Source organism: Haemaphysalis longicornis, unplaced genomic scaffold (assembly GCF_048455015.1).
Source record: "Haemaphysalis longicornis isolate Haplotype H1 unplaced genomic scaffold, Haemaphysalis longicornis Haplotype H1 scaffold_1, whole genome shotgun sequence".
In the NCBI taxonomy this organism is placed as follows: Eukaryota; Metazoa; Arthropoda; class Arachnida; order Ixodida; family Ixodidae; genus Haemaphysalis; species Haemaphysalis longicornis.
Window position 1 is genome coordinate 225894576 of NW_027526203.1, and position 13967 is coordinate 225908542.

General features: G+C 46.4%; 1 protein-coding gene across 4 annotated transcripts in view; it reads left to right on the forward strand.

The window, feature by feature from the left end:
* LOC144142439 (uncharacterized) overlaps nucleotides 1-13967 on the forward strand; it is a 242202-nt gene that overhangs the window by 159010 nt on the left and 69225 nt on the right. For all 4 annotated transcript variants that reach the window (XM_077673960.1, XM_077673951.1, XM_077673969.1 and 1 more), the window contains 3 exons: nucleotides 5473-5539; nucleotides 7567-7647; nucleotides 13242-13349. In XM_077673960.1, coding sequence (XP_077530086.1) covers nucleotides 5473-5539; nucleotides 7567-7647; nucleotides 13242-13349 — 256 coding nt within the window. The remainder of the gene's footprint in view (nucleotides 1-5472; nucleotides 5540-7566; nucleotides 7648-13241; nucleotides 13350-13967) is intronic.

Below are 13967 nucleotides of genomic sequence, written 5' to 3' on the forward strand. Positions count from 1 at the left end.
GCCTAGTGTGAAAATATTGCACTCTAGATTATCTTTCTAGCTGCCCTACATGCTGGGATGTACCTCTTGAGAATATCATATTGCTGCGGTACTGCTCATGGTGAAAAAAATGAAGAATTAAGAAAAAAATGCCTTTTTTTTTTTTTTGCTTAAGTCAGGCCTGTGTGGCTTTTGGTGCCATTCAAGTACCAACTAACTTGTCAGAGGAAAAACTGTACAAATCAAGAGAAAAGCGATTTTTTTTTGGTCCCGAAGACTCATGTGCTTCTTTATACCTTTTTCTTAGGCATGACATGCCCTTCTTGGTAGCCGTAAAGACAAAATACAAGTTTGTTTTATTCGAAAGATTTCGCGTTTTCTAGTGCCCCCAGAGCTTGTCTGGATACAAACGATGCTTTATTTCTGCTCTGCTCCACTTTTGATATTCATAGACTGAAGCATAATGTTTTTCAAAATTCAGATGTAGAAGCATTACGTATGGACATTCTCGAAAATCCTCAACACCTTGTGACCTTAGCCCAGTTTGGCGTTGCCAGTGGCCTGGCGAGTGTGATTTAGTGGGTGTCTACCTCCCTCCCTATTCCCCCTCTTCCCCCTCCAGCGACCTTCGGTCCTCCCCTTCCTAATAAAAGAATTTATCATCATCATTCACTGAGAAATTAATCAATTTAAGTTAAAATTTTAATTTTCCCGCTAAATCATGTATTTTTTCGTGGTCTGCAATGACATCACAGGAACCGGCCGCTCTGCAGCCTAGAGTGCCTTGATTCGTGCGTCTGCCGTTCAGGGTGGAGACACGTACCGTATTTACTCGAATCTAACGCGCACCTTTTTTCCGATATATCGGGTCCAAAAATTGGGTGCGCGTTAGAATCGAGTACGACCCTAAATCTCCGATATCATATCGCCATCGGCATTTCAAAATGGCCGCCTGGCAGCGTCCTCCGTGTTACAGTGAACTAGAATATTGTGCTGTGGTAGTACATGTGCTTAGGTTAGTCTACCCGTTTTCTGCGTTTGATCTAAAAGCATGGACGTGCCGACAGCGAAGATACGCCGAGTTCATCATGATGCCGCTTTTAAAAGGAAAGTCATAATGTGTGCGGAGACGGACGGAAATCGGGCCGCATCACACGCATTCGGAGTTCCGGAAACATGCGTGCGGGACTGGCGCAAGCAGCAGGAGACTATTTTCGCCAGCAAGGCTACACGAAAGGGCTTCAGTGGACCGAAGCAGGGCCGGTTTGCCGAAATAGAAGAGCGGCTCGCAGAATACGTTCAAGAGCAGCGAGCGGCGCAGCGGCCCGTGACGATTGAGCTGCTCAAAGTCCGGGCGATGCAGTTAGCCCTACAAACAGGGCTAACGCGGAGCGATTTCAAAGCGAGCAGGTGCTGGCTGACGGGTGCGCGTTACAATCAAGATTTTTTTTTTTGGGAGGGGGGGGAGGTCACGAAAAACGGGTGCGCGTTACAATCGAGGGCGCGTTAGATTCGAGTAAATACGGTATACGCTGGCGCCGCCATTTTGGGTCACTCGCTCGCCACCGAAGCAAGTCATTTTATCAAAACCGCGCTAAAATTGTCGCCGCAACGCCGTTTACTGGCGAAGTTTGAATCATCTTATCTGTTTCGCGTTGCTGGGTCTCATAAGAAACAAAAGGAACAACACGTTGAGCACGTTGACCCAATTGCAGCGGCACGGGACCATTCAAAGGGTGTCTCCACCCTGTACGGCGGTGCTGGCTTCGAGGTACCCTACGGCGGCGTTTGTGTGTTTCTTTACGTTACTGAACCTAGATGTCGCCACCATACCGTAGCAACCCGTTTTCTGCTTTTTTTTTTTTTTTTTTTTTTTTTTTTTACCGTTTTGAAACTCGGCTTGTTTTTGTTCTGGGAGAAAATAATCGTTTCACGAAACATAGTGCTCGCTTGACAAATATGGTCACGTGAGACACCGTTGCTTGCATCAATCGGCCAGTGTCATCTGAGACAACCCCAAGGCCCCGCACGGCATGCAGCTAAACCTAGCATAGTCCGCGCAGTACCAACAGCACTACGCATCAGTACTTCTATGTTTACTTGTGCTTTTGTAACTTCCACTGTTTGTCCCACCATTTTTACTGCCTTAAAAAGAATGTGCCCTAAATTTAAGCACAAATAGCTCGTTCTGCAAGCTTATAAGCTCAGCCTAATTTGCGTTTGCTTTTGCTGGCCTCCGCCAATCGCAGAGCAGGCTGGTATGACATCATAGGTTCTGTTGCATGAAATGAGCGAGTGGCTAGCATGGCCATTCCCTTTTTTCCTAATTATATTGCTTATTTGAGCGAAGTTTACGTTAAAACTGGTGTCAGTATGATTCTAATGAGGCCGTCTTTTGAATGAACCGAACTTGGGTTTTGTCATTATGGCTCCTTTAACCCTTTGGGGGTCGAATTTTTTCCCCAAATGCGACCCCCGGGTGTCGATTTTTTTTATTGCTGATTTAAAGGGACCCTGCAACACTCTTCGTGCAGTGCAAGTAAACCTGCGCGACGTTTAGATTACACTGCCAGGAACACCCAAGCCAAATATTACACGTGTGCGTGAAGCGGTAAGCGCGCAAATCACCGTGAAAGACGCGAAAAAACCAACCGCGCTCTCTTCAATTCTCATTATGCACCCCTGGCATGGCCTCTGCGACGTCAATCGGGTCATGGCTGTCCTTGCTGTCCTATTGGCTGTCGCTGGTCAACTTTGCAGCTAAATTCTGGCATTTCCTGTGACGATCCGCCGTCGTCGGCGCTTGTATCAACCTCTTTAATGTCTGAACCTGTCCGCATGCTTTTGATGTTTCTTTTGTTTTGAGTGTGCGCGGAGTTTGAGTGACGAACTAAATATTCCACTTTCAACGACCCCACTCGACAACAAACGTTTATTGCTTCAAAAACGCCCTACCAGCCTGAGCGCTTGCTTGCGAGCAGGCCGCCATGCCTGCTTTTTTGTAGCACCAGACCGGAAATAGACTCGTCTACGTTGCGGGGAAAAGGACAAAACTCCCCGGCCTGTGACACATTGAAGGCCGCCGAACAGAATGCTGCGTGCCGCCCCCCCACTCCGGGAGAGAGCGTTTAGCTTTCGTCGCGTTGTCCGCGGTTGAGTTGAGAGGGAACATTTATGCACGATTTTTCATCGCGCGTAGTTTCGGTGATAGTGGACGGATTTTCATAGTTCTTGTGGGAGGAGATTGCTGGGACAATGGACTTTACCCCAAAATACATTCTGAGTAGTCGATGGTAAGTGCTGCAGGGTCCCTTTAAATTCTTCGGATGAATCTATTTCGAGAAAAAATTATCGTAACTTTTTTAGGGTGACCATAAAGTGACAAAAGAATTGTTTGTGTTGTTACATGTGGTTTATTCATGAGTAACACAAGAAAAATTCTAAATAAAAACGAGAGAGTAACAAGTCGGCACCTTTTGAGTGAATCAAAATCAGATAGACACCAGTTTCGCGGGCGCAAAAAGCGGGAAGCGCCCGGAGGACGATACCAAAACCAGCCGCTGCGCGCGCGGCCGGATGCAGGAGAGGTAGACGGCGCACCGTTTATAAAATACAAAAAAATAAGGAGAAAAGAGCCTCATCAGTTTCGCAGGCGACCTTGGTCTGTGGCAGGCGCAAGAAGCAAGAGGCGCCCAGGCGCCCGGTGGGCAATACCCAGCGCGCCCCCTGGTTAGCGTATGCGCAAGCGATGGCCGGCGCGCCGCTGAAGTAATTCATAAAAAAATAAAAAGAGCCATCAGCGCAAGAAAAAAATTTGACGTTTTTCCAAAGTGTTGCAGCACATGCCAAGCAAGAGAAGTTGGCGAAAAAGGTGCGCTTTTTAAAGATACAAGCAATGCCGTACATGTACGTCATTGACCATTTTGAAAGTGTTTGCCGATGCCGTACATGTACGGCCGTGACCCACAAAGGGTTAAGGTTCTTATGGGTCCATGCAAAAACATGAGGGGTTTCAGTGTTTTTTAAAAGCAAAATTTTTGAGTTGTTAGCACTAGGAAAAAGAGGTGCAAGCAAGTGTAGTGCACGTGCTTTTTCATGGGTTGTTAGTATTGGGAAAGGGAGCTGCAAACAAATGCACAGTGGGGACGATACCACCATGTCGGGTAAGCATGCAGAAAAAAGGGGTTATGAGTCGCGCTCTTTTTTTATGCCTTTCTTTTTTATTATTTTACATGAAAGTCCATGAAACTGCCATTTGCATTTACCGTTTATGAGGGAAATGTGCTAATCATATAGCTTGTCTAAATTATTGTGTTTCGGATTGTGTAAAGCCCGTTCCACACACAGCCGAGGATTTGTAGGTAGCAAACGTGATGGGGGAGGGGTGAGAGGAGCACAGAGTCTAGAAATGACGAAAGCCTTTGGGGGACGTAACGAAGATCGGGTAAAGCCAGTCTGTAATAATGTTGTTACTGCTCCAGCTGCATAAAGTGTTGAGTAGTTTGTTGAGGGCATCCGAATGGGTGCGCCGAGGGACCAGCCAGACAGAGTCCACAGCTCTGAGATACACGCACACCATAGGCTTCCAGCGCGAAAGCAACCCCCCAGCTCTGCCCGGGAGCTTGCTTTATTAGCTCATTCCATGTAAACTGATTATGCTGGTTGCTGTGTTGCCATCTATGCTGAATGTGACGCACTACAGTTCAATACAGAAAATTAACACTCAAATAAAGGGGGGAGGACGGAGGGAAAAGGTAGTAATGCCAGGTGAAGCACTTGTCGGCCCTTGGGACGACAAGGGCTTCATTACAATGGTAGTGATTCCCATACAGAAAACTGCGTGCCAAATCTCAATACCTTCTGCATTGTCAATTTGCAAACCAAATTATTCAAAAGTCTGCCTGATCTTTGAGTCTTTTTTTTTTCCCTTCTGCTTCAGTGCACAGGACTTCAAGAGCCTTCACTGGGGGGGCTGGTGCTTGCAATTTCTTTTTTGCCGTTCATACTTTCCACTTTCTTTTTTTTCCCTCATCAGACACACAAACTTATGATCAAATTACTGAGTGTACCTGCTTTGCTGGCTTGATGGGCAAATATGCAAACTGCAGTAGAGTTTGTCAGGGTAGAAGGAAAAGGTGCATTTTCAAGAGGGGGTACCCCAGGAGCTAAGTGGTCCCTATGGAACAATGTGCACAAAGGTGCATGACATTGCACAGAGCCAGCAGTGGGACAGTTGTCATCAAGCCAGGGGAGCGGTCTGTGTTGTAAAGTGATGCATTGACGTCTGGAGAGAGAGAAGCTGCCCTCCCCTTCTCAGAACATGAGGAGCTGAGCCTACTCCTGCAGATAAGTGGTGCAAATGAATGCACGAGGGGCCCCTGGCTTGCCAGTGAAGCGTGTCAACGCGGGCCCTCTGAAGGGGTCAATCATTGTGACCCTCAGCTGTGAGAGGCGTGCTGCGTCACTGCCCCTTCCTGCCTCCCCCTCTTCCAGGAACGAGGTCGTTAGCATCCCGGCCCAGGCTATCAGGGCAACAATGGACGTCCTGGAGCCTATTGGGGTAAGTTTCTGTCTGCACGTCCACACGGGTTTGGCTTACTTGAAGCAGACGTCATTATTTATGGCCTTGTTGGGGTGGCAACAAGAGCAGGATGCCCCTGTTATACTCGGTGACAACTTAAGAACGGCACTGGAAGTTACCGCCGCTGTGCCTTGTCACCGTAGCCGGATGTTTCCCCGCGCGGCGCAAGTAGGCAGGTGCATGCCGTGCAGAGAAGGCGCTCTGTGGAACAAAGGGGTGAAGTAGTGTCACTGTACAAATTTAAAAAAAATTTTTCTCTACTAAAACAATAACTGTTCTGATTAAACTGTTCTGATTAATTTGTGCTAGTGAATGGCTTGTATTTCTCGCACATTTCACCTTTTTTTCAAATGCAATTTTTACCAATTTTCCACAATGCTGAGATACAGGTACAAATGCTTCATTGGCTGAGAGAATGTGCTCGTATTTGCTAAAAATGTTTCAGAATGCTCCACATCGTGTATTTTCTGAATGGCGTAATCACAGCAAAAAAAAAAAAACATATTTTAAAAATGCGCCATAGAGTAGCCCAGGGCGTCAACATGATGTTCACAAAAAATGGTGGCCATTGCAAGATTAGTTACTTTTTCAAAAATTTTTTCACAGACGTAAGTTTGCTTTAAACCCTGGAGGTAAAGGGCTGCTAGAAAAAGAACAATTTTTTTGGACAAAAACTCTTTCAGGGAGCATTGTGGGCCATGCGAGGATGACCCACAATTTTTACTGGGCGATTTACTGGGTCAATTTTACGGCTGGGACATTTGGCATGGAATGACCCATTTATTTTGTGTTTTTATGCGCGCAGAGTTTGAGTGACGAACTTAAAGGAGTACTGACACGAAAATTTTATGTTCCACTTTTATTGCTTTCATCGATGCTTAACGGTCTGGCGTACCCGAAACAGCACTTTAAATACTTCAGCGCTCGATAATTAATTACATTGAACGGCCTGAAAATCATTTCTTTCAAATTTCCGCGCTTTCATCCCGAAAGGCGCATATCACAGAATCCCGGTGTGGCCTCACCGCTTTGTGCGGACGTCAAAACACTGTGGAGGTCGGTGGGGGCGTTGTTTTGGTCGTGCCGCCGCCGGAGCTGAACGGCTGAGCTGCCTGAAGGGGCTAGGCCTACCATTGAGGCGGAAATTCGATGACCGCTTTCAATAAAACTCCTGACGGCGACTTCTAATGCGATTCTGGGCTATATTATCACTTCCTTTCCCGTGTGTGGAACTTTATTTTGTCAACAGTGCCTTTCTGGGCAGCGGTTATGCCTGTAGCTTGGGGTACATGCACCCGTTTGTGAATGCGCCGGCGCCCGCTCACCGCTCGCGCGCTTGAAGTGACATCACGAGTTTTTGACGAGCGCTGTCACGTCACTTCTTTTGGCTTTCACGGTATGATGTCACGCTGATGTCCATTTGCTGAGTGCCGCTCGGCGCGCTGCTCCGTCGACGCGATAAATGAGGTCCAATTTCAGCCAGGGTATTCTGTTGAGTAAAGGAAGGGAACTGTGCAATAATAATATCGCTGAAAATTGTTGTCAGTACTCCTTTAATACTGCCCTTTCAGAAAACCACACCATTCGACAACAAACATTTATTGCTTCAAAAACCACCCTACCAGCCTCAGCGCACGCTTGCGAGCAGGCATCAATGCCTGCTTTTTTGTTGCGAAATCACGGTTTTCGAAAAAAAAACCTTGCCTTACAAATAAATAAGGTAACTCGTTGCGGAGTTTTTGGCTGTGGCTGGTTATTGGAAACACTACGGATCAGTGTCTATGGCACTTTATTTTATTGTTTATTGCTTGCGATTCTGTTGTGTATGATTTGAGTGGTGGAATTTGGAGCTTGTTGTGTTACGTAAGAGGTGTTCAGTGTGAAACCATAATGTCGGAAGCTCGCGCTACTGTGTTTCAGTGTCTTGCATGGTATGCGCAGAGCAACTTCTGCCGGTCGTTAGTGAATGCATTTGTGATTCAGAAACTGTGTCCTTGTCTCTCCAGGCTGGCTGGACCCCAGAAGCGACCGAGGACTTCGTCCGCTTGCTGGGAAATGAACGGACAGTCGTGTGCACCCTCTTGGAGGTTTGCTATGAAACTCTGCTGTAGCGCGTGCGCTTTTGTTTGTTTACCTCAGTTTTCACAGCGCCTCTTTCCTCGACAGCAGATCACGGGGTATCTGCCTGCAAAAACACTGCCGTTCTTTTACGAGAACAAGGCATATAGGCATCATCCAGTCATTATGCGAACGAAAACGAGCTGACATTGAAGACTGAAATTGCTTAAGTTTCTTTGGCTGCATTATGCAGTTATGTATTCCATTGTTTGACTATTTAGCGGGTGGCATTAAAGGCTGCTGTGCTGACTACTGTAATGATCTCGCATTGATTTGGAACGCAATTTATGCCATCTCACCCTTCAGAATTTTAATTCTCACCAATTTCATGGTTAAGCATCACTGTTTGTTCGTCTCACACAGGTTGCGCACATTAACTCTTTCGCTACCGCCGGAAAATTGATCAATTTTTAGGGGTCTAAGAAAACATTTTTTTCCTGCTAAAAAAATTGGTTAGGCACTAATTACAGGAACACAATATGCAGATTATTTAATGGCCTTTCCAACAACACCAGTTTTTTAAATGTTTTTATATATCATAGTTGTGGAAAAAAATATCAAAATCAAAATTTTTGTCAAGTTTTCGAAAAAAATTATAAAAGAGGAGTTGTGTATATCAAACCACCGGTAGTAGAAAAAAATTGGAGTATACATTTTGTAGGGAAACATTTCAAAAACACGCCCTAGAAAACATGTCAACTTGCGCGGAACAGTTTGTCAGATACAGTGTAGACCATTTATAACGTAACCGCTTATAGTGCGGGACCGGATATAACGCGGGTTTTTGCGACCACCGGTTTGCCTCCCATAGAACTCAATGCATAAGCATACCGCTTAAGATGCGGTTGGCCGAAGCACAATACCGTTTATAGTGCGGTTTATCGGCGGGTCTGCTGATCGACCGGCGCAGCTGAAGCATCGTTTTAGGGTCGCAAAAGAAAAAAGGAAGGATGAAATCGGCCATCTGACGCAGCGTGCACCCCTTGCCCTCCTCAAACGTAGACACCCAAAGAAAAAAAATAGGCACCCTTTAGTTCGTGAGTACCTGATAACCACAACTGACCTTGATTGATGCACCTCGGAAGATAGCGACAGACTCCCCATCCGCGCGCGGCAAGTTGATTTTATTAATCGTGAACCGCGCATGGCCCGTTTTCGCGCACGAATCGTGCACATCGGCGTTGCGCGTGAGGGTTTTTTTTTTTTTTTTTTTTTTCCGTGCTCGTATTGACGATTCCGCGCTCGCGGTGGCTTCTTCGCGCGGCAGTGGGAGGAGCCTGACGACTTGCACCAATGGGGAGACGCGTACCTAGTGGCGGGAGATTCGAAGCGCTCCGAGCCGGCTAGTCGCGCCAGAGATGTTTAGGCTTACCACCGCGGTATTTTTTGATGGGCGCTTTCACAAGCAGCGTGGATGGCAGTTTATATTCCACTTTTCGCCCACATTATTAGCTCTTTTCTTGCATGAGCATCTTCGCTTGCGCCCCGTGCGGCATCGAGCGGTTAGAAGCGGTCGCTGGAACTTACTAGAACTGCCTGCACCGCTTCACGGCCAGTGCCGACGCCATGTTGCCGCCTCTTACCGCGCCGCCCCCACCACGCGAGTTGTATCCGCGCTGGCGTGCACTGCACGTTTTCGCGATACCAAATCTACAACGTTGTTGCAGATAAGCCACCGCTCTTTCCCTTTCCGAACATTCGAGCCGCGCGAAGCCGAATATTTCCACCACCAGTACGTTGCGCTGATAAGCAGCCGCCTTCGGCATCGTGAACGCAAGGTGGGGTAAAAAAAAAAAAAAAAAATCCCGCTGGCGTTCTTATCACGTCTTGCGGCATCTGTTCATAGACGCTAAAAACGCAGCCATGGTCTTTCAAAACAAACACAAGGGAAGTTAAAGCCGCGCTCGCCGTTTGTGAGACTGCGCTTTTGCCCGCAGCAGCGGCTGATGTTAAAAATAATACGAAATATAGACCGTGCCTTCGTTTTTAAGTGCTGTGCGTTTGAGTGATGATAAATATAGGTCGACTTGAGAGCTAAGTGGCGATGTGGTTGAATTCGCGCGTGTTTTGGTTATAGTGCGGTACCGCTTATAGTGCGGATTTTTGCGGCTCCCGCGACATACGTTATAAGCGGTCTACACTGTATAAAAAAAAAATGTTAGCATGCACGGTGCTCCTGTCACGTGGTGAAGCCCAACCTCCAATTCAAAATGTGCAATTTCAAGTGGTTTCCTCGAGTAAATCTGGCGGTTTGACATTATCAGAGGCACCAATTTGCCCCCACATAACGTAAAAAACATCTTGTCAATGACTGCCTTTGCATTTAAAGCGACCACAATATTTGGGACAAGCACGCGATGCGGAAAAAAACATGCTTGAAGTTGAAAACGGAACGTCGTTTTTTATGCTTGTTGACGTTCACAGTCAGTTATCTCTCAAAGCATAAAGCTGAGCTTTATTATCATCTTCTTAGTCGCAATTATAGCCTTGCTCGCAAAAATGAGGTACGATGTGCTAGAATCGTGCCCTGTGATCTTTGGCCGAGTAGCAGTTGCGCGATGAAAAAGATCAGCACAACGAGCCTCCTTTATTGCGGTGCCACCTAACAGTTTTCAAATGAAACAGTACAGAAACTTATCGGAGACTCCGTCCGAATAGACAGTTCAACTAAGCAGCAACATTAGACACCCGGGTATACCCTCCCATGGAAACGAAACTGGAAGGCGAACAGCTGGCAGTGTAAGGTCGGTTTGAAGCGCTGTCCTCGGTGGAACAGATATCTGGCGTCTGGGTGTGATCTTTTGACTTGCATCTGAAGTTCCTATCACAGAAATCAGGTTAGGGTGAGGGTAAATCTGGAACGGCGTGCTTTGTTCGAGGATCAGTCGCGGATGCTCCAGGCGCCATGGCAGGTAGCCTTGAAGTTGGGTAACTGCGTAGTAGCGCTAAACATGAATTTCGCGATGCAGAAACGAAACCGAAACTGTTGTAAACTTTTTGCGAATGGTCCTGGGGTAAGTAGAACTACCACAGAACTTAGAACAACGTGCGCAAAGGCAATATAACTGCCTAAAATCATAAAGTAGCTCTGCAACCAGGCACTGCTTGACATTTTCAGACGATTTCTGGGATTATTACTATCAGAGCGTGAACCTGACGATTGAAAATCGTTTGCTGGTTCACCATTCACGCCCTGATAGCAAAAAAACAAACGCTGGTGCAGAGTAATTACGAGTGGCACGCATTCTTCGTTGGTAGCAGTGACGCGCGATTACCATGCCCCTTTTCCACACCCAGGTGATTCAAAAGCGTGTCAAAAATCGCGTTTCCATTGCAAAAATGAAAACAAAACCGATTTTGAAAGGCCATTTTCTGATCATCTAACTCCGGACAGCTTTACTTGTTCGAGCAACGCCTGGAACGCTATGAAAAGGCGCTCCCAAAGTATCGATCAAATTGATCGATTTTAATAGGCGCAGTAGCGAAAGAGTTAAACGTGCTACCAAGTTGCTAAATTTAGCCGTCAGCAAATCGACAAAGGGAATCGTGTGAGTGAAAGGGCATTTTTGAATTTATTTTTCTTGCAGTAAAAAAAAAAACTTGCAGTATTGCATTCTATTTTTTAATCTGGCAAGAAAACTCTCCTTAGTGTCCGTGTGGTGGAGCCTGTTTGTCTGGTTTGGGCAAAGTAGCTTTTGTTATCAAATGCGAGCACTTGTACAGAATGACGGATCCCACACGGTTGGGGCTTTTCATGCTGCTTAGCTGATGATGATGATGATGATTTCTATTGGTTTCCCCTTTGTATCGGGGTGATGACATGTCATCTGACCAAAAAGGACTAATATACCTATGTTTTACACTTTTGGTTCAATACTAGCGCTGCTTAGGGCAGGCACAAAAAGCTTATTAGGCACAAAATACTTTTTTTTTTCCTGTTACAGGTGGTAACTGTCCTAGGCAATATTCCCCTCTCTGCTTTTCGTCCACCAGCATTCTAATCTTCTTTTCGTCCCCTCGACAGCCTTGAAGTTAACTTCCTCTGTGATACCCTTAAATCCTAGGGCTTCTGAAAGCCCAATATTCCCTTCATGTAGATTTGGATGGATACCCTCACATTCTAACACGATGTGCCGCATAGTTTGTTTCTTTTCCGCAGACCACGCATACAACATCATTTCGTGAATACTTCCCCACAAAACTCTTAGTTCGCAGCCAACCTACTCTAGCCTCAAAAAGCAAAGCACTGCCCTGGGAATTATCGTAGAAATTTTTCTTTGTGATGTTCATCTTCTCAGCCCTGTACATCTCTAACGACGTTTTAGCTTCCATTTTTTCCCTCCATTTATTCGTTTCAATCTGCCTTGCCTTTTTTTTGGTTACCTTGGCTGTCTTGGATTCCCCACTGTTCTTTCCGTATTTCATCGTTAGCCTTCTAGTCTTTCTTAACCACTGCGTGTCCACGCTTTTCAAGTATAGGTACCTAAAAACCTTAGCTACCCACCTTCGTTGATCCATTGCCCTGAACCTCATCTCAAAGCATATTTTACTCTGAGCTTCTCTAACTTCAAACGACGCCCAGCCCATATCTCCCTGAACTGCTTCGTTAGTTGTTTTTCCATGCGCGCCTAAGGCCAAACGTCCTACCGTTCTCTGGTTTATTTCAAGGCCTGATAGAACGTCTGATTTTAAGCAGAGTACAGCATTCGCAAACGTGAGACCCGGAACCATTACTCCTTTCCACATTCCTCTTACTACTTCATATTTGTTATACCCCCACAGAGCTCTATGCTTCATTATAGCTGCGTTTCGCTTTCCCTTAACCTTAAGTTGCTCCTCGTGAGTACTTATCCCCTTCGTTTATCCACACTCCCAAATATTTATATTCCTTCACTCTAGGTAATTCGCCTTGCTGGATAGACACTACGTCGGTGGTAGCGTCATTGAAAACCATTATTCCTGATTTTTCTGCACTGAAATTTAATGAAAATGAAAAAATCAACTTTGAAAGCAAAGTTGATTTTTTTTCTTCTAATGTTTCAACATTTTGCATAATTTGATTAGAGACCCGAGGCTGTCAGCACGCAGATAGGCTTTCTCATCTAGCGAGTGCTGGTCAGGGCAGCTTGAGTGCAATATTATTTGGATACGAAAAGAGAAGCATAAGGCCCTGGCCAAGCAGATAAGGGCGCTGCCCAAAAGCACCTTCTTGGTGCTGCCGCACGTCACTGGTGCATTGTGGAAAAGCCCTTCACTGTTAATGGCAACTGCTCATTTGGGTTTTTGAACTTCAAAATACTTCGAAAATACTATAAAAATTTTCAAACAGTGCTATTCTGTCTGTATTTGAGTTGAGTATTGTGCGTTTCTTCAGTATTGAAAAGTTCCAAATATTCGCACACCCTTAATTAGTACTGCTTTTAGGTGAAGACTAGTTGGTAACTGTGCTCTGTGGTGGCAGACTTGGGGGCGGCCAGCCGGCAAAATGGTTGCGGCAGTGAAGAGAGCTTGCCTGTGTCGGCCCAGCTGAGACTGGTGCTCTGCTCTGCTTGTCTGTGTGCAGCATCGGGGCTCCATCTGCTCCGTCCACCTGTGCAATACGTGCGTGGACCCCGAGGTGCACATCCCCGACGCAATGGTGGATCTCGGCCACGCCGCTTCTGTCCTCACGGTATGTGCAGCTCTCTCGGCATTTGGTGGCCTACCTCCAGAGGGCATCTTTAAGGCACTGTTTCAGCAAGTGAGCCCAAGGGGCAGTGTGCAGCAAGTTTACCCAACGCTTTCATAATGTTAGCATGCCCCCATTGCTGCGGGCAGCATCATTGCCTGGGCAATTTGCACTAGCATGCCGAAGCAGTGGCCTAATTTTTCGTTTGCAGTCAAGTTTAAGGACTTTCTTACCCACCTGCTATTCTTTGTGCTTCATTTTGTGTGGAGTCATTTTGTGGAGTTAAAGGCCAACTGTACTCAAATTTCACCTCAACCATATTTATTTTTAATGCGTAGTAAGTACCCCCAAATCAGCTGGGACACGAGTGGTAGCCCTCTGAAACGCCTCGTTAATCAGTCAGAAGCGTTTAAAAAAGCTCCGCCGCAGACCATGCTGCACCTGCTGGCGGATCTCGTAAACAGCCATGACGCACCTGTGACGTTCCAGCCAACAGGGGCTTCTTCCTCTGGCCAGCCACGCAGCTGGAGAACCGGTCGAGCTCTGCTGCACACGCTTCACCCATTTGCTGCCCCGTGCACGCGTAGAGCTTGCGCACAGACTTTCTCCCGAGCTTGTGAC